The sequence below is a fragment of the Gadus morhua genome, chromosome 3, assembly GCF_902167405.1.
Source record: "Gadus morhua chromosome 3, gadMor3.0, whole genome shotgun sequence".
In the NCBI taxonomy this organism is placed as follows: domain Eukaryota; kingdom Metazoa; phylum Chordata; class Actinopteri; order Gadiformes; family Gadidae; genus Gadus; species Gadus morhua.
Window position 1 is genome coordinate 20,663,612 of NC_044050.1, and position 21,101 is coordinate 20,684,712.

The 21,101-nt window shown below is 39.8% G+C and overlaps 2 protein-coding genes across 5 annotated transcripts in view; both read right to left on the reverse strand.

Moving 5' to 3' along the window:
• tmem131l (transmembrane 131 like) overlaps positions 1-12,721 on the reverse strand; it is a 33,516-nt gene extending 20,795 nt beyond the window's left edge. Inside the window, exons 1-6 of one of the 4 annotated variants that reach the window (XM_030351314.1) lie at positions 12,487-12,721; positions 11,698-11,771; positions 8,806-8,849; positions 3,056-3,127; positions 370-493; positions 82-198 (exon numbers count right to left, since the gene is read on the reverse strand). In XM_030351314.1, coding sequence (XP_030207174.1) covers positions 82-198; positions 370-493; positions 3,056-3,127; positions 8,806-8,849; positions 11,698-11,771; positions 12,487-12,610 — 555 coding nt within the window. In that variant the 5' untranslated portion in view covers positions 12,611-12,721. Of the gene's footprint in view, positions 1-81; positions 199-369; positions 494-3,055; positions 3,131-8,805; positions 8,850-11,697; positions 11,772-12,486 lie in introns of all 4 variants that reach the window. The other 3 variants (XM_030351313.1, XM_030351312.1, XM_030351311.1) reach the window with 3 other exon arrangements.
• Positions 12,722-13,055: 334 nt separating this feature from the next.
• mnd1 (meiotic nuclear divisions 1 homolog (S. cerevisiae)) lies at positions 13,056-19,435 on the reverse strand. The gene is made up of 8 exons (XM_030351317.1): positions 19,284-19,435; positions 19,004-19,069; positions 18,506-18,563; positions 17,427-17,575; positions 16,838-16,912; positions 16,536-16,650; positions 14,676-14,720; positions 13,056-14,152 (listed from the first exon to the last, which is right to left on the reverse strand). Exons 1-8 carry the CDS (start codon positions 19,284-19,286, stop codon positions 14,046-14,048), a joined length of 618 nt encoding a protein of 205 aa, XP_030207177.1. The 5' UTR covers positions 19,287-19,435; the 3' UTR covers positions 13,056-14,045.
• Positions 19,436-21,101: the final 1,666 nt, after the last annotated feature.

Consider the following 21,101-nt stretch of genomic DNA (forward strand, 5'->3'; position numbering starts at 1 on the left):
GACAATGCCACAATATTCAACCCTCCCTGCCCCCAGCAGAAAGGGCACAAGGAGCAGAGCGTGTGTGTGTTCACCACTGACCTGATATGACAGCACCCCGTGGGCTGATGTGTTTATAAATAATGTGTTTTCAATGTTGCCCTCCTCTAACGGGAGGAAGATGAGTTTAAAAGACGCCTTCCCCCTGGGTGGGATCACCTAGGAATGAGGAGAAGGAGGAGAGATGAGCCCGGATTGGGGACAGACGCCACACGCCCGTATAGCTTATACATTAGAAACCAACACCAGCCATGTCGCGAGAGGGAGCGGATATACATGCACACGGTCATACGCAAGCACACACACACACACACACACACACACATTTACCCTTTTGTGGAAGGAAGGCATGTGAAAATGCCTGCTGGAAGTAAACACCGACAGCAGTGTGACAGGGAATTCCTGGCTGGGGTTGTGTATATATATGGTTTCAGCTCTTGGAAGCCCCAGCGGCCTATGGAGAGGAAGAAGAAAAAAGAAAAGGGCGAATGAAAAACATATTTCTTCGGTTTGACTTTTTTCATATAGGTTCCACCGAGGACTACCAAGAATCGATGGGATACGTGGTGTATGTGCTGAGCTGGCCATCGCGTCATTGGACAGGACTACGGATGGGAGAACGGCATCAGATTCTTATAACTCATCCTGCTGGACTTTTTTTCCATGTAGTTTTTATTGAGGATAATAAAGTGATGTACTGGGACAAATGACTTGTAATGAAGTCATTGTCCTAATCCGACAGAACATGAACGATGGTGGAGCCTAGGGTTGCCGCGGTGTGGACATTTTCACAAGGAGTAATACGCTCGTGTCAACACCGGTATTACCGGTATAAACGGTATTAACTTTGAAACTATAGGTCAACCGCCATCTTCCCTGTCAACTCTCCTCTCACACTCGGTGACAGCGGATGGCAGCGCGCCAATTCTCGGCGTCTTATAACGTTCTATATATAATAGTATAATATTATTTTATACATCATAATATCACGGCCAAAAGCTCTGTGCGCCTCCGGATGGCCGTAGCGCGGGGAGCTCACGTAGGGATTGGGCTTGGCGGGGTTGGTTTACCGGTCTTGTAAGAAAGCACGTCAATTCTCGGCGTGACAATTCTCCCGCGCAGAACTGTGGCCTATTCTACACATTTAAATTTTCTTAATTATAATTATATTATTCATTTTTACTGAATTTGTTTTTTATTACGAAAAAACAAAAAAAACTCGGTGTTGCCGGTGTGCAACACCGATAACACCGGTAATACCGTATACCGCGGCAACCCTAGTGGAGCCCTGTTCTGTTGGACAAACCTGCTGGGTTCTGAGAAACAAGGCGCTAGCTGGTGGTCTGACGCTGATGAAAATGAATGGTGATGGTGACATCTTTCATCGCCGCCCCAGAGTGTAGCATTTACCTCAACACTGTTCACTCCAGTCTGGGAGTAAGTAGCAGTGCACATACTGAACCTAGTTTTGAGGACAATGGCATAGTTTGGACTGATCTCCTGAACAAATATTCTCAGTTGAAAAATGTCCTCTAATAGGTTAATGGTCATCTGAATTCAGAAGAAATGATACAAATATAACATTTACATTTTAATTATGCATCTTGTTTTATATATGTTAACTTGATTGTGAATTATTTAATCTAAATCACCTAAATGATAGGGTTTCCCTCCCATGCACGTTTATTTTCACTAGTTAATTTGCCAATTTAAATTGGCGCACAGAGCCATCATTTGGAGTGAAAGTGTTGTAACCCACTTCCGATATAAATGGTACGGAAACGTCTCTTAAAAACATAATTACAAAGCATGAGTCATCGCTTTCAGGACGGTTTGGAAACACACAGCCCTACCCCTATGCCTCAGCCATTCCCACTTGGTCAAACCAAACCCTCACACAAATATCAACCATTGAAATTAAAAAAGTCAACGCCAATCATTGAAGGACTTTCTGCCTGCCCTTCCCCTTCCATACACACTCCACGTCACACACTAAAACATCCTACTGTTAGAGACCCAGGGGCTGGATGAGACCAATGGTTAGGGCAGCTGCTGTGGTAAGCCGACAATATGACAAATGGAGCAATTGGCAAGAGGCAACAATGCACCGTATCAGTCTCTTCCTCTGCAGTAGAGCAACGCAGGGACGCTTGTAATTGGATATAGGAGACATGTTTATTTTACTTTGTTGCCAGGATGGGGGAATACGTATATTTTAAGCAAAGTTTGTTCTTCATAACTACAAAGCACTTCTGTATGCAAGGAGTGATATCAAAATAAAACATAAGAACATTGGCCATTCGGATGAGAAAAGGTTAACTTTAGCGTTTCCAAATGAAAACTATTAATAGATGTACGATTCCCCAAACTAGTTTTTTTTCACATCCGAGCGCTTTCTGCATTTTTCACATAACTTTTCCAGACAAAAAAGTCCCTGAATCCTTCTGTTCCCATAGAGTGTGTGCACCCTGTATATTTTGGCTTCTAATGGGGGAACCAGGGGACTTCTGCCCAAGCCCGACAAACAATCTGCTATTCCTGTTGTTTTGGAAGCCTGCAGAAATGAAGCCCCGCCCCCCAACGTATTTTTTTTCTCAGTGAGGTCACACTACCTCATTAAGACAGTGGCTGTTGGGAAAGAAAACTCAATGCCATATAAGGCCGTCAGGGGTCTACATGTGTTGTTATGGCCATGCGCTGCCTGATGAAACAGGCTTCCCCGGTCTGTGGGATCCATCCCCTTGACATTTGTTTGCTATAACGATGCCTCTGTAGTCTTCCGGTGATCTTCTCCAGAACCCAGGTTATGTAAAGACTGAGTGCACATCTATTATTTATTTTAAGTTATTTTAAGACCAAGATTTCCACGTCCACGTGAGGGTGATGAAATCGTTGTGTCGACGCGTCAAATTAATAAACCAGAATTTCCTATACATGTTTGAAAAATGTCTTTACATCCCTTCTTCTGTTTATTTGACCCGTTACCCCTTGAGGTAGCAGAGTGAAAGGCACTTACTGGGTCCTAAACTCCATGGCTGGCGGAAGAAAATGCAGGGGCCTCCCATTCTCCCATGCATTTGATGACGAGCTGCTGGGGAAACAGAGAAGTGATGAGACATTGGCATTGGTTACAATATAAAGCAAACAACATGAAATAGGATGATAAACTTAAACCATGGATACATTAGTATGTTCGGACAATAAGGTGGACAATCGTCCACATTATTGCAGTGAAACAAGAGAGCCACGTTCAATGGGCACTTGACCGTTAAAAAAGCTCAAATAGCACAGCAAAAAATAATTGACATCACCTGAAAGGCTTTCAGGTCATGATATTCGATAGGATATGGAAGCCAATCTCGATTCTTGGGGTCAAAATCGTTTCTCGTTTCAAAATCAACACCTACTCCGGTTCGCTGTGCGCTTGGAAAGGCTTTAGCCGATTAAAGTGGGTATTTGATTATGTAGTTATATTTGAAAAAGTTAAATCAGCTGATCTCAATAATACAAAGGCAAACATAATAGAAGGTAAGAAACACGGGGTCTTATAGAAACAGATTTTTCCCCACCACTCCTAGAAACAACCAACTACGTTTCTGAAAGAACACACACACACGCGTGCCATTGCACACACACACACACACACACACACACACACACACACACGCGTGCCATTGCACACACACACACACACGCGCCATTGCACACACACACACACACACACACGCGTGCCATTGCACACACACACACACACACACACACGCGTGCCATTGCACACACACACACACACACACACACACACACACACACACGCGTGCCATTGCACACACACACACGCGTGCCATTGCACACACACACACGCGTGCCATTGCACACACACACACGCGTGCCATTGCACACACACACACGCGTGCCATTGCACACACACACACGCGTGCCATTGCACACACACACACACACACACACACACACGCGTGCCATTGCGCACACACACACACACACACACACACACACACACACACACACACCAAAAGACCCCATCCCCCAAAAAAGCTTTTCTAGGCCATTATGAAACATTTCACAGGGATATGCCTAGAATTAGGCGTCATGGCAAGCTTCATAGTCCGCTTGCCGTTCATACCCTACAACAGCTGACAGCTCTTAAATTTGCTCCTAAATTTGTCTATCGCATTCTGGGGTTTTATTCTGGTCAGGATGACTAGCTAACAGGCAACAGTCGGTAGCGATATGTTGCAGGTGGTTTGCCAGGCATTGAGGGAACTGCACCTGGTATTAGGTTTGGGTACAGACATTATAATAACAGTAAGGCTGCCCAGAACCTAAGGGAAAGCAAGATATAAAGTGGACCCGTACACATTAATCTAGGCAGAAATTGATATGATAAGCCGGTAATGTTTTAAGTGTCGGCCCTAAACAACAATTACTATTTTAGTGCTTTTATGTAGACATAAATACACTTAAGAAAATGCTCTTAATATTACAAAGGAATAGCATAAGATCACCTCAAACGATGAATAATCTGCCACTGCTAGTTAACCATCTTGTAGAGCAACTCTGTAGAGAAGATAACTTACACAACATGACAGGACTTGCATAACAATGATGAATGTGACTTGCAGAGGATAGAAATAAACTCTTCTGCAATAACCAAATTGCATCCATACGATGATGCAATACTCCAAATGTTTAAGTTTAGATGGGAGGAGGGGGATCTTAAAAACAATGTTATTGCATACAAATAATGGCCATTGTTATGATATAATGTAGAATATAACAGGTATTACACAAACAAACAATCTCTTTGTTTCTCTATACATCTGCCAGTTTATTAGGTACCTGGGCAAACAGTGTACACTGAGGTCTCATTGTGAGACACCAAGTATGTTCAATTAGTGCAACACAGAACAGGAAGTACTGTATTGCACGGACAACCACAACTCAGTATGTTATGGGTCTGCGTGCAGACTCTCACCTCACCCAACAAGGTTGAGCCCCAAAGCATCCAACCAACCAGAAACTTCTGCTGGTATAGATGACACCAGCGGTTCACAGCAAGGAGATGAGTTTTGCTTGGACTGCCAAAGTCTGCATTTTGATAAAACTGCAGAATATTGATCAATTTGTCCATGTAGCAATCTGAATGAGATCAATATCTGTATTGCAAAGTCTGCCTAAAGCCCAAAAAAATGCATGGTATGCACATAGTATGTTTTATTTTGTATTTATTTGACATGGAGGATGTGTAATAGCTATATATTGTAGCCGACGGCTATCATAAAAATGTCCTCTGTGGTGGCTGGGTGCAAGGCATGGAGAAATAATAACTCAGTGCATTGTGGTCCTCAGTGATTGCCTCACATTTTCAAAAAACGAAATGAATATGCACCGATGCTGATCACCCTGTCGATACAGGGGCAATTCCAAATATCCATGTATGAAAAGTATGGCATTGCATAATAGAGTGAAATACAAATTCTGTTATGAAAGAAGGAATCGCTATCTGACCTCGGTGCCAAATAGAGCTATTGTGACGACCACAATGATGGAATGAAGTTTCAACATACAATCCACAGGTGTCATATCCTGAACAGTCAGAGCAAAAATGTCTGTCGACTTGTCCATGCTGGATATCAAGCAAGAATGAATGGGACTGTGTATACTAATATCCAGAAAAACCTTTGTTGGCACCAAAGACCCCTTAAAAGATTGACCAAATAGTGCTTCACCTTCAGTTTTTTCTGCTTGAGGTAAAGCAACAAAGGACGCATCTGGGCTAACGATTTCTTTTAGCATTCATCCGTAGTGGTAAAATGGAAGCAAATGTAACAAACATTGAAAATCAGCTCATTATCTGTACGACACCTGCCCTTTTAACTTCCACTTGGTTTCTTCATCTTACAGTGTGTCCGAATACAGACAGAGCCCTAGATACGGTGCAAAGTGTTAAAAAAAAAATGTAGTTGAAAAAGTCTCCAGAATGGTTTGACTAAACCGCAAGATCAACTACCACCTTGCACATGAGAACAACAAGTGTTACTTTATCCCCGCTTAAACCGGCAGTAGGAGACCCTGTGCTGTGTTGTGAGCACAGACAGGAAGAGCGAGATTGTGATGCTCATCATGAAAGTGGATGTGGAAACAGAGCGAGGTGTAGAAACAGTGCACCTATCCCCCGACCTTTTCACCCAGCTCTGCGTTACAAGCCTGTTTATGTGGACACAAATGACAAGATTAAGTTGACGCAGTGTCATGCCTCTTCAGTTCCCTCAGCCTCTCTGATGAACTAGAAACACATGTCGCACATATCTCCGTTACACTAGCAGGTGCCCAATACTAATACACTGTTGGATTTGGCAACACCTTGCTGTGTTCATCAGCTATCTTGTGTCAGTTGTATGGAAATAACTGCAGATCACAGTATGTAATCAAGATGACCCAACTATCTAATCAAATAGTAGCAGTATCTCCATAAAACTACAGTATTGACACATTTGTCAATAATGTGAACCCAAAATAGTTAGGTCAAAGCATTAGGTTTAAATGTGTGAGTATGTCTTCTATGATCTCGAACATTGCAGTCTACGCCTTTGTATCACAGTTACGAAAATAATTTCAGAGATAATTAGGAAGTCTCCGCCCATCCAATTTGGGCAAGTTCTACTCCGCTCCGAACTGAAGTCCCGTTCTTTTCGTCATTCCAACGAAGGGATTAAGGTGGTGTCTGTGTCCGAGAGCTACCACTGATAGTTGAATGCTACTGTGTGGTCCATTTTAGATCAAACATCACTGTTACTCAGCATCGGTTCTAGCTTTAAACCATAAAGGTGCAAAGTTGTTGCTATTCATAATCATGGGCAGATCCCATTCTCTCCCCCCTTCTCTCTCGGGTCCATAAAATCTTAGTAATTTGTTTTTCATAGTGTTCAACCACACACACACACACACACACACACACGCGCACACGAATCTGAAATGGTGAAACAAAGTGATAGTGGCTGTTAATGGTCTTTTGATATAAGGCCCATTACTGAGCTCAAAATAAGGAAACAAGGAAAGTATATTATATACAAATTCATCTTTTAACACATCTGACACATCAAACGCCAAGCTCAAAGTTTTTACCCCTTGCAGTGATATATTTACCTTAAATTTGCAGTGGAACAAGCAAAGTGGTTTTAAACAGAGGAAAAAAACAAACTCAACAAGCATGCTACTGAGCTCATGTCAGTGGTTCTGTCTACGGCCACAGTACAGAAATAACACGTTATGTTTGGCGCCATTTGATCCCCTGGCCCTCATTCAAATAAAGTCCATGTTAGCAATGAGTGACCTCAACAGACGCAAAGGAGAGGTTAGCGGTAGAAAACTGCATAGGTCATACCTTAAGGCAGACACTCTATAATGAAAAGACAACCAACAAGTCCAGCCTGATGCTGTCAAACTCTAATATATATATATATATATATATATATATATATATATATATATATATATATATATATATATATATTACCAAATCTATCCATTATTTCCCAAGCCAAACCATAGTGAATGTTGAGTGAGTGCAGATAATGGTGACGGTAGTGATAGTAAGTATGGTAAATAAAATAGATCAGGCATCACATTTAGTATAGTTGACATGTGATCATGCCGTGTCACCAACTATTTGGCAACAATACTGCAGTTCAGTTTTTTTTAAGCGTTGATAGGCGGATGAAGTTGCTGATAACTGTTGTGGCAATTTCTTTATGAGTTTGCGTCTAGGACAGAGGAGACTTCTAAATGCTAAAGAGCACCCAATAGTTATAGACAATTTAACTATTTTAATGAGTGCTAGTCTCAACTTTAGCAGACGGAGCCCGAATACAGTTTCACACAGCCTTTGAACACAGTTTCATCCCCTCCCCGCATCGTAACCATCCATAGATCATGCGAGGGAGATGTTGACATACTGGAGTTTTTCTGGTATAGTTAAGGAGGTCCTTGTGACTGGTGCACCCCAGGGAACTAGTAAACAAAGGGGAACTAGGGAACACCACTTAACAAACAGGGTGGCCAGAACACAAACTGAAGAAACAAAGCTTAACTAATAAAAACTAATCAACATACTGATTTCTCATCCCTTAACCCCGGCACGAGAGGTCACATCTCTAGAAGCTCAGCTCCTTTACATTTATCCTCACGTCTTTTTTTTTTTTTTTTTTTTAAGTCTGCTGCCAATGAATGATGTCGCCATGCAAGAGGTTAAGGGAACAGTTTAAAGGGATTATCTTCTTTCTTATTATTATTTTTGCATAATTTAACCACCCCTGTTTCGTGTTTTTACCATGTTAGATCAATCTCAGTTAATTCAGTAAGGTTAAGAGATGCAACCGCTTCGTAACAATAGGTAGGTTAGACAAGCAGTAGACACTGAATATTGAGAGAATTTCAGTGGTTCCAGAGGAATTGTGAAAACAAGGTTACGTTAACGTGGTGCAACAGGATTATTTAGAATAGGTTTTTTTGGGGCAAATAACTACTTGGGCAGGCAAGTTCTCCATCAGCCGGCAGCGGCAATCGAAGTAACTGACAGAGCTGAAACAGCATCTTTGGCTAAAACGTCAGCTATATCATACAGCTTAAGTTGGAACTTCCACTACCTCTGAAAAACTTACAAAAGGGGATTACGTCATGAATGTGAAATGGTACATTGAAGGAAATTCGGACATTGCTGTTTTCAATTGTTTTAACAAAACAACCTACCTTTCTTTGAGTGGAAGACTATCTTTTCTTCGTTCTTCCTCCACCTACAAATATAAACAGAGTTACACAACAAGTTCAAAAAGAGTTACATAACAATGTCAACAGGATTACTATTCATATTTATATTCATGATTACATTGAGCGGTTACTACTAGTGTCCCTCTGCAAGAGAACTTCCACTAGCCTTTTCACGATTATATCCATTTACTGGTCCTCATTATTTTCTGCAAGAACCAAACCCAGGAACATTATATTGATAAAAACGTTGATAATTAAATTAGTCTCAGACAAACCAAAAAGCGTAAAGTATGAGTTCAGTTTTTTTCTTTTTACTCTGACCCGCCTCATCAAAAGGAGGAAATGACTTGGTTAAGATGAAGTAGAAGTATACTGTATATAATAACGCAACCACCAATAAAAGTGTGAGCAACTACACAATTTCCTAACATTAAGTTATTGCTCATTGTAAACTTTTTTGATTTTGATTGTTAATATGGTCATCTCAAGCTTCATCTCAAGTCAGAAACAATAAGCAATAGTGAATGATAAAAGTAGAATTTTATGAAATAATATCATAAGTTGACTAATTATTTTGTATCACAATTTTTCTAATCTAGTTAATGTTTATGGTTCTTTTTCGTTAATGTTTTTGGTATGGCAAGGGGCTGAATAGTTACTTACTGGCTGAATAGTTAGTTACTGGATGTGACCTATGTGTATGAAACAAGAGATAAACAGGAACTATAGCCTACCTCCCAAGTGTCTTTCAGGATGTGGAATGTAAGTTTCCATAGATAGTAGAACTATCATAGCCTTTTCCGGCTGAGGTGGACAGTTATGATAAAACACCCATGGGTTTTAGCCCACTTGTGTACTCTAACTGTATATAAAGAACCACAAATAATATCTTATTGGAGAGGGGCAGATATTGAGTGGTAGTGCTTACATATGCATTTAACCTAAATTGTACACACAATGTAAACAAATTAGATTCTCCAATTACTATTAATAAAGCAGAATGATAAGGCCTAATGTCTCTGTCATTCCAGTCTGACCAAATTTGCCTTTTCAATAGTTCATTTCAACAGGTGAACATTGGCACATGATCTCCATGCCAACTGTGTGACAATGAAAAACAGACGCTACATTCTGTCCTAAATGGTCTACATTGGAGTAGGAATGTCACGATGAATTGATAATTGGTGAGCTGGAGACCTTTATCCACCGTCTTGGGTATGGTAGAGACCATAAATATAATGCAGCCTACATTTACCTCAGCATGTGCAACTGACATGTACCTATCCCCTTCCAGTATTTTATATTGTATTTGTCTATTGTATGTGCTTTTAAATGTATTCTATGTTGTTTGTTTTGTGTTATATGTGGAACCCAAAAGTAAAACTAGCTGACTAGAGCACTTGCTGCTTCACGCCTTTTTCTTTGCCTTAAAAACAGAATGACAGGATTTTTGTGGATAGCCAACATGGCATTTGGGAGCATCATGAACCATACAGTGCAAATTAAAAAAAAAAGGAAACCAATTGAATCCTCAACTATTCATTTTCAGCAGTAATCCTTCAGACAAACTATTTGTTGTAGTGAGGATGAGGATGATGAAAGATTTAGGTTCAGACTTCAAAATCACTATGTTAGAGTGACCATAATTAAACCTTGAACTAACATACTGTCACAGTTGCATTCACACACAAATGCATACAAACACTCTCACATGCTTCTTGTGAGTGCACCCTAGTGTACCCTCAGCAAACTCATTAGCAAATTATAGTCTTACAACCATACAACCTCTCATGCATACACTACCATATCCATATCTATGTACATACATCTTGATAAGATGCATTAGCTGCAGCAGGGGTCTTATTTAGGATTGAGTGCAGAGATGCAAAGAAACTCCATTAAGTTTTTTGATGTTGTGTTATAGGCCATTATTAAGATGATATTATGATGTCTTATACGTCTCCAAAGATTTTAATCTAAAATATGAACCAAATTAATGCTACAGTCAGCAATGTTGCTTAAAAAAAAATGTTATTAACTGTACTACCGGCATATATTAAAATGAGGGTATCCGTTTATCCGTTGAGATTCAATTCATGAATGCCATACACCTTAAAAACCCGGCACTGGCAAAGGAAGGGGAAGCTTCTGCAATAACTAAAATGCATTTCAGAAACATATAGCATCTTGCACATACAAAGTCATGAATTTATACACATGTATTGCAAACTGTAGCAGTGCGTGTGTAAGCTAGTCACGAACAGAGTGAATTTTGACCCTTAAAATATGGCATTAATTGCCACTTGTACATTTGCATAAAAAATGTCACGTGATACGACAGGTTCAACCGGTCTTATCATAATCTAAAATGATAAACCAAACCATTCCAAATAAAATCTTAGAAAAAAATATTTTATTTCATAATAAAGTAAACCAACCACTAAAATAAATGACCATGGTCGTCCTGTAACCTCTAACATTTTTCCAATAAGAAGTTGTATTGTATACTACACAGGGCACATATCCAGAATGGACACGATGTACAGAATAGAAAACAAGAAGCCACATGGTGGGAGAAAGGGGGGCTAATGGCAACTTTTCTCCCGCCCTGGATGTGAACAACATTTGCCTCTGGGTCCACCAAGACCATAATGGTTAACTTTTACGATATAGTGTTTATATCCAAACACGTGCAAGTCAAAGTCGCATGCGGGTCGCACATAAATAGCACATACACTGCAACGCAGGGTCCAAAACATAACAATGGGGGCTGCACTGCCCATGCACGTGTAGATGGAGTCTAGTTATTGTGAAGAAAGGGGCAGACGCTACATCAATTGGCAATTTTTAACTGCATAAATAAATTATTGTTACCTGAACTGGGACCATTGGCTCTCCATCTTCTGGTTGCCAGACCTCGACCACGCTGGTGGACATTTGTCTCAGAGCTTGGAATCAAAACACATACATACGTGGTTTAGACATTAATTATAGAATAGAAAGGTGACCCAAACACAGTGGGCAAGTACAACGGAATCTTTGTTGTATCATGTCAACGACTCCTAGTGCCATCTAGATGAGCCACGCTGGACCAATATTACCGGATAAGATACAATAACCAACAAAGCAAATACGTATTTTGGACAAAGGCTGTTAAAAAATGTTTAGCTTGCTGATGATTAGCAAAGCACTTAACATTAGCTCACTTGCTAACCGCAATATAAAAAGCAGTAGTAACATTATAGCAACGACTCTACAGAAAATAAGGGAGTTTAGGTTAATTTAATGTGATCCTTGTGTACTGTGCTTGCAGACCTTGTAAAATATTCGGGTGTCGTTGGCAGTCGCGCATAAGCAGCTTGAAAAGCGTTTATCAACAGTGTTTGGAAACGGGGCTAACTTGGGCTAGCTATCCGACAAGACAGTATGGGATGAAACGCGTTTTATAATATCCTTAAGTATATGCATGGCAACACAAATACTGCACTGAAACTGAACGCAATATCCGCTTTTAAACCCCAGGAGTGAAAGTCATGTTTGGCAAAGCTAGCAAACATTTTTTCCATTACGACTCGCCGTGGCTGTCAACTCAACCTAGCTACCGTCCACTGCGCTAAGGCAAGATTTCTAAAGGAAGAAACAGCTCCCCACATACATACATACCTTGTAACTGAGCCCCTCCGTGTTGTAAGCAGGGTAAAAGTAGCTGCAGTACTCTTAGCAGTAAATTAATCCACGTTTTCCTGTGACAGTGGCTGCCTTTTTGGACGTCCCGTAGCCCCGCCATGCTGCCCTTTCGCTAGCAGCCAGCAGCGTTGTGTTGGAGAGGTTTTCTCTCTCAGCCCAGACGGTACGGTCTCTCCCTGCTCGGTCCTCCCTCCCTGTTCCGCGCCCTGCTGCTATTCGGCGGAGTCCCACTATAGATGCAGTACATCTTCTATACACTAGTTCTCGTTTGTTTGTTGTTGAAGTGTGTCGTTCATTGCATGATCTCTGGAATTCTAACCTAATTACCAACAGCACGGGTGTAATTTTATCTTTGACTGCGTACACGGGAGGACTATCGCTCATGTGCAAGCAGGGTCTGAAGAATTTGATACGTTAAAAATGTGCTTTTAAATGGTAAAATTAGAAGTGGCTGTTTCATGTAATTTAAATCAATACCTTTTTATTGAATGGAAAGTGCAAACCAAGAACGTTCGCTTTCGCCCAACAGCAACGCATAACCAAAACATATTTGACCATTTAATAATTCAGACGAGATGCGACCAAAATGATTTCGGGTTTGAGCCAAACAATACTGGCAACATAAAACGCTGTTATTATCATATATTATCGTAACTTATGAACAAATAGGCAGGTACAGCGCGGTGGGCGTGGCATGTATTGATCCGGTGTCCCAGCACTTGGGTGAGGAAACTGTACTCAGTTGCAAGGCAACTTCAATGCTTCTATATACTTCTATGCTAAAACATTTAACAATCTATACCATTACTATCCTTGCAAATCGCACATTGACAGTCAAAAGTCAGCCAATATCAAACAAAGCAAAGACCAATTATTTGTGTTATGTAATTGTGACTTTACATCCAAAAGTGTACATGAATTGACTCAATGCTTTGGCAAGTTTCCTTCATTTAGTTCCTGTACAATAACAAGCGTATAGCAATCTCCAAGTGGAATCAACAATTTTATTTCCCAAAAAAGTCAAGCGACAAGATGTATAAACTCCCTAATGAACATCATAAGATATTCTGTATAAATTAACATCTTTATATATTTTTTGCCATTTCGCATATTATGTGGCACGGTCAACAACTTCCATCTTTCCAAGACAAGCTGTAGCTTGCATCGGTTTAAATTAATTGGCACTTTACAAAAGGGGATTCAACAACGAAAACAAAATGGAAATCAACAAAACAAACATGTGATAGAAATGTTATAGTAATTAAATTGGTGGGTCATCTGTATTTTTTAATACCTCCTTGATACCTTGAACCCTTTTCTGGGTACAGCCTACTTGTTTATCCCAAGCTAGCCTCTGGTGCTACATACAATATATACTTTATTTTTCGTGGCAAAGCTCATCCAATTTTAACAAAAAGGTAACATGGTTGAACTTAAAATTAATATAAACCTCACTGAATAGCAACTTAATTTATTGTAATTGGCTTAAGTTGTTTGGCAGCTATTTACCATGAACTGTTTTTGAGGAGATATGGTCAATCCATGTAGTCAAAGTCCTCGGGGATGCCAAAGGCTTTGTCAATGCTTCGGTCATCAAAGGAAAACTTTCTCTTTGCCCAGGACTTGATCGAAAAAATATTGTCTGAAAAAGAAAAACTTGAATTGGAAATGGCCTGAAAAGGTTCTTTGAAGAATTAATAGAAAAAAAGAGTGAGGTGATATAGAATACTCTTTAAATACATTACAAGCATGTAATTAATGCAGAATCAATCTTGAATTATTATTATTTAAATGTTGTGATTTCATGTCTGTGGGGTATGTGTTAACAAATGATATTCATTAAAATGTCCGGCTACAATTTCCAACCATAATAAATGAAGTAATGTTATCCCATTCTGCTTCATGTAAGAACAGAATATTAGACATTCTTTAAAGCTGGTTTGTAACTCGTATATTCAACAATGATGAGTGAGTAAGCAAGCAAGCATGAGTACAATTTGACAATGATATTCAACAATGGTTAGTGAGTTAGCAAGCAAGCATGAGTACAATTTGGTGTACTAATTAATTAATCTCCATAGCTTCCACTTCCAAACAGGACCAGACAATGGACCTTCCATATGCTGGACCTCTCATGTTACAAGTATCCATGTTGGTCCACGTACCTGTCCACCGGTCGACCGCTTGTTTTGCCATGTTGTTTGACTTTCCTGGGGGGCATAATTAGGCATAATAAGCACTCTGTATATATAGTGATTATTGCTGTTTTAGTAGTTGTGGTAGTAGTAGTCACCTGTTCAGAGGCATGGCTTACTATAGTTTAAACCGTCAACAAAATAATGTAAATGTTTGCCAAGTTGTTTTGTTACAATACCGGACAGGCCAGTAAAGCCTAGAAAGAGAAATGCATTTTAACTACTGTTCAATGATTTGAACGTAGTATTTGAGATAATTAGATGTAATCAATAAAGAATTGGCCTACATCACTAAATAAAAATGCCTATTATGCAGAAGTGGTGAAACATAATTTAGTTACAAAAAACAACCAACATTGTAATGTTCAATAAAGACACATGCATACACAGACACATGGCCAATGTTATCTTTGTTTAACATTATAGGATGGGCTTGGTAAAAACATTGAAAAACTGTTGTTGAACTCCAGCCACCCTTCAACTGTTTAACATAGTCCCCCCTGAGTCAGAACATGACGGGACCCTACTGTGTCATCAGGGTCAGACCATACATGCCATCATACACCTCTTAAATCCCTGTGTGCCTGCAGAGATAACATCTTCCCTTTTCTAAATGGCACATTCGTGAGCATTAAAACTCTTTCCTGTCACAAAGTATCCAGAGCGACTGATGCAAAACATGCAGATCAGGAGTTTCCCTCTCCTCATTGTGTAATGAATTTGGTCACTTGCTTTCATTGAAATCCAAACCATCACTACACCAGCTAAGCGATTGGATTTCAACATACCTTACCATGACACGTGACATGACACATGATTAGACATCCCTGCCATGTGATTTGTTGACCTACCTATGAATACAGACATCTTAGATACTGACAATGTGACTATATGGGTTCCCAATGCATCTTGCTTCCTTCAAAGTGGCCTTTGGATTTAGAGGTTTGGCTGTGATCTAATAACCTGGGGTACATTTAACCACCAAGAATGGGACCCCCTTTGAAACAATACATGTCTCTCGATGACAGCATGGAGTTCCATTACTTTGACACTCAGTGGTGAAAACAACCATCCCTTGTGGGACCAGACTAGGTGAAGGAACATCTCCTTGTACATAACTAGCAACACGCCCAAAAACTTTAGACCTCAGACAAAATTCTCAACTGGGCAGTGTCCGTTTAGCTCCCATAGGAACCAAGCATGGTTGCCCACCAACTAAACATCCAAGCTAGCAGGCCAGGAAATGACACGGTTAATTCAAAATACCGCAAGGTCAAGGCCCGGAAGTAGGTTGGCCCCTCATCTGTTTGTAGCTAGTTTACACATCTCTTGCTTATAAAGTAAGTGGCACACTTGAAAGCGAAAACGTTTATGGTGTGGGAAAAGTTTTATTCCCACCACTTATCCTTTTATTGTTGCTAATTATGTTTACTCTTTTCCCTCTTTCCCCATTTTATCTTACAAATTTGGTAAAGTGAAGGTAATGGTAAGAGATAAGTGAAGATTATGGATGGTTTATTTTAAATATTAGGTTAGAGGTTTAGGTTTAGGGTTTTAACCCGGGGTCCTTTATGCAGGTTAGAGCTGTTAATATCAAACCGCTTTAGTCGTGGTATTTGGAGATGTTGTGGTTAAAACAAAGTCAAATGATTCTAAATGCCGATGGAGATAGTGTGTTTAAAACAGAACAGGCATTGCACTGTATAACAGTACATCAGTCATATAGAAGCCTATAATTAAAAGTGATTTTCTCTGCAAAGGAATAAGTAACATTTGTTAAAGTAATAAATAAAACCAGAGGACTGTAAAACTTCTGTAGTATATACTCACTCATTTCCTCAATCACTTCCGGGTCACATTCCCGGTATTTCTCCAACTCAGCTTGTAGCTGGACCTGCTCTTCTTTAAGGACCTTTAACTCCTTCAGCAGAGATTCACGTTCATTCTACACACACACACACACACACACACACACACACACACACACACACACACACACACACACACACACACACACACACACACACACACACACACACACACACACACACACACACACACACACACACACTTTTGAAACTGGCTTTCTATTTAAATGTGTGTTTGGTATTGAGAGGTTTGATTGTTCTTACAGTTTCCTGGCGTCCAACTTTCGCCTTTTCCACAGCCGGCTCCACTAATGCTTTGCGCTGCTTTGCCTCAGTATGCTAAAGATGACACCAGAGTTTTACACATTATAATCAGATACTTCATTTCAAATGGACGAACATTTAATTAAGGAAGAACAGCAAGTTAGGACTTGGACATCTATCTTGAGGAGGGCTACAGGTTACAAAGGGGAAATTCAACCCAGTACCCCATTCAAAGCTACTACACTAGCTACTGGCTATTTCAACAGCTTTCTTCATATCGTTAGCATAAGTGCCCAAGTCATATATTTGCCAAATTGTGATATCTAACCTAACTATACTCTCTTATTCCTAATCAGAGCAATTTTACATTCCACAATCACTATCTGCCCAAGTCTAATTTAACGCTAAATACAAGATGATCCATAAAATATGTCTTAGCCGGCAATTATGGAATGAGGCTAACGATATGGGGATGTTATCGATTTGAGACACTTAACCTCCAATTTGAAGGATCCATCTCTGTATTCACTCTCAGTATATCCTGAATATACAAATACTATATAGAAGACTGTGATGGAATCTCTGTCACCTGTTTCTCTAAATCCTGGAGTTTACGCTTGCGGGCGTGCAGAGCTTTGCTGGGGAAGGCCCAGTAGTAGTTTGAGGTTCCCACTCTCTCAGAGTCCACCATGTTGTCATCCACCAAGCTCTGCAGCACGTCCTTCACAGACATGGGCGCTTCAGGACAGTGGAGACAGAGTATGTTTCTCATTAGTAGCACACGTCCCACTTTCCATTGCTGCATTTCAATACTGATGAATATGAAAATACTGGTTGGTATATAGAAAAGCCTTCTTTAGCTCAATAGCATGGACGCTTATTTACACAAAACCTCTGATTATACAACAACATCCGAAATACACATGTCAGTTTGAAAATGGGATACAGAATGGATTATTGAATTTTAAGATGACTTGTATAAAGCAAGAGGTCCTCAAATGTTTCAGTGGTCAACCTAATCCATATGGAGACTACGGAAAGAAATCTGACTACACACCAGGAACACAACCAAGCATTGTGCCAGATTGTTGCAGAATGAACATAGAGCCAATTGGAAAACATTATGGTTTAGTTTCTTGAGAAGGTGCTTTGATGAACACAACACATGTTCTGGTTCTCACCTAATGGCATGTGCACAATGCACCTCTAGCTGTACATATTGTGCAACAGAAGGCTGCATCACATTCTACCCTTTCTACTGGGACCAAAACCTACTTCTTAAACATCCGAAGCAGCAACTAGACCACCATGCAGCCTAACATACATGTTCTATACCTGATCACTTTTCACTTAAACAAGACAGCTGCACTCTAGAACAAAAGCAAGGACTGATTATGATAGTTGTGAATGCAACAACATTGAAACTGCCTTTGACCATAGTTACCACCAACATGTGCAAACATCCATATTCTTTTGTTTAGTTGATCCACTGCCCAAGAGGCCACTATTCTATAGGATGAAACAACATCCCCAAGTACTCAAGAAGTTTAAAACATATTTAAAATCAAATGTTTGACTTTCCTACATTTCTGCAATGCAGAGACAGGCGTGTGCCTCACATTTCAGCACTTCACCGGTCACACTTCCAACATTGTGATCTGCACTCACTTATGCCTTTGGTCTTGGGAGCAATTTTTTCAATGTCTTTCAGCTGAAAGACATCTTTCTGGAAAGAGTAAGAGTATGGGATAATATAATGCAATATTATAGGTAGTTTCCTCATAGGAGTACTTTTGATGGTATCGAGATGATGCCACTCCATTATTCTGTTGCACTGCATCACAGTAGACATGAACAGGGTTGCAAACGCATATACAAACTAGATGTACATTTAAAATCATTAACAAATGCATGCACCGCACATGCAAAACAGGATTCTGAAAGGGCTTTTGTTGCTACGGAAACCTCCTTTTGTTCGGAAGGAGATTCAACATGCTACATCTAGCCTACTAATATGTACATTGTACATACATACAAACAAGTACAATTGCGTGTATGAGGTATGATTGTATAATCACTAGTATCTACTGATTGATTCTTGGAAATGTATTTGCAATTTATCGCAATTATATTTTTAAGACGGATGAACTAGGAGAAGCAACGTACCGTATCGAAAAAAATCTCCATCATGCGACTTCTCTTCTCTTCCAAACTTAGCCCTTTCTTTTTTGACTGTAATTGGAAAGACAATTCATTCAAATTTTAGCTGACTTTTTGGAGGACTAATAAAAACATACATTATCAACAACATACTTATCAGCGGTGCAATTGATGTGCCAAATGAATAATCAACTGAGAAACTGCAGTCAACATCAGAACTGCATGGCCAACTATTAACTTTACTTCTACTTATCGGAGATGAGATAACAATTGGATATGGACCTACCATTGTGATGTTGAATAAGATCGACTACCGTGTCCACCTAATTCGATTTATGGAAATTGTATTGCATATGATAGCGGAAAGGTGTCGGAGGCAAGAACCTTTGAGTGCCTACTACAGACCAGACCGACACCGTATTTCCCGCGGTGGTCTGTCATAATCAACACTTCCGGTTCCTAGAAAAAGAGGGAGGGACCACAATGAAAAAAGAGGCCACGGTTGTTGTTTATCGTCCCAGCTGTGGAAATGCAAAATTACAACTAGTCGGGTTTGTTTAAGGGATGCAAGGGAGATTCAGTTAATGCGTATCGATTTGCTTGTTAGGGAATTATTAGTTAGGGTAAAGATAGAAAATGCCATGTTTTGGTTGTATGCCTATATATAGAGAGATATTGTATGTTTTATAATGGGAAAGCGTGAGGATAAGGTATATGGTTATATTCGTTTATTTTTGTAAAGCTGTTTGGAATTCCATTGGAAAACGTTAACGCATTTCCCTGATGTGGACTGTGCTGGGCCTGCATCATTTCTGATGACACACGTCGAAGACAGAGCTCTATATAATGGCCTCATAGCTCCCTCTTGTGGTGTGGTGCTTTGCCATTAGCTGCGTTTCCAGTGCCACCCCCCTGCTTTTATGCGAATTTTGAAGTATCGAATCAGTAAACGGTGATGGAAGCGGTGTAACACCGGCCATAGCAACCCTGCCGACATCAACTTGTAGCGTCAATATACATATATATATTGACGCTACAAGTTGATATGGCCGGTGTTACACCGAATTCTGCGACCCACCTATATATATTTTTTTAATGTTATATATATATATATATATATATATATATATATATATATATATATATATATATATATATATATATATATATATATATATATATGATATAGGATGTCTATGTTTGTATATCATTTAATTATACCGTGTCCATTAATCCCTGCTATATGGACACCTAATAAATTGTTCCAGTCAAGTTGTCTGTTCAGCCTTCAAAACGAGAGCTGTTTAATTGTAAAAAATGCATTAAACTGTAATCAGAAAACGCGGTTATATGCTAGACCCTATATTATTCACATTGGCCATCTGTTCCATGGACGTATTTAAAGGATACATTGAACATATTCAAGATTCTTCGCAGCCTTTATACCACAGATACTCTAGGTTACGTGTGGACCGCTGAAGAGGTAAAACTTTTCCTTGCTCTCATCGAAGAAAAAAACTTTACAGCTATTTTAGATGGAAAACAACAACGCAATTCCACTTTATATCAGGATCTAAGAGAGAGCATCTAATCAAAAGGATACGACAAGCCCTGAATGTGTCCGCTCCAACCACTGATGGAAACGTACCTAATTCGAATGTTTTTTTTGCGAACTTTCTAAAGATTTGCGTCACCTTTTAGATGGAAACGTGACTACTGTTGTCTCTAATTGTAATTCGTTTTATATCCTGACATGCGCTCCATGAACAGCACTACCCTGGCAATTCTTTTTCTAAATTATAGCACTATTTATTTACACATTCCCTTGCCTTACTGTGCATTCACACAAAAAGCTGTAAAGCGTTTTGAGTGATAAACGCCCATTCACTTTCTATTAGCTGTAAAGCTGTAAATGAGAGTTGAAAACAGCTAAACTCTATGCAAATGATCTAGTAGCGTTTCAGCTGTAAATGACCGCCAGCCAATCGGAATGTAGATGTCTCTCGCCGGCGTGGGTCCCAGTAAACATAGGTAAGAACTTTAGTTCCTAGTTCCTACCACACATTTGTTCTTTCATCTTGATGCGTGAGAGAAAAATTGCGGC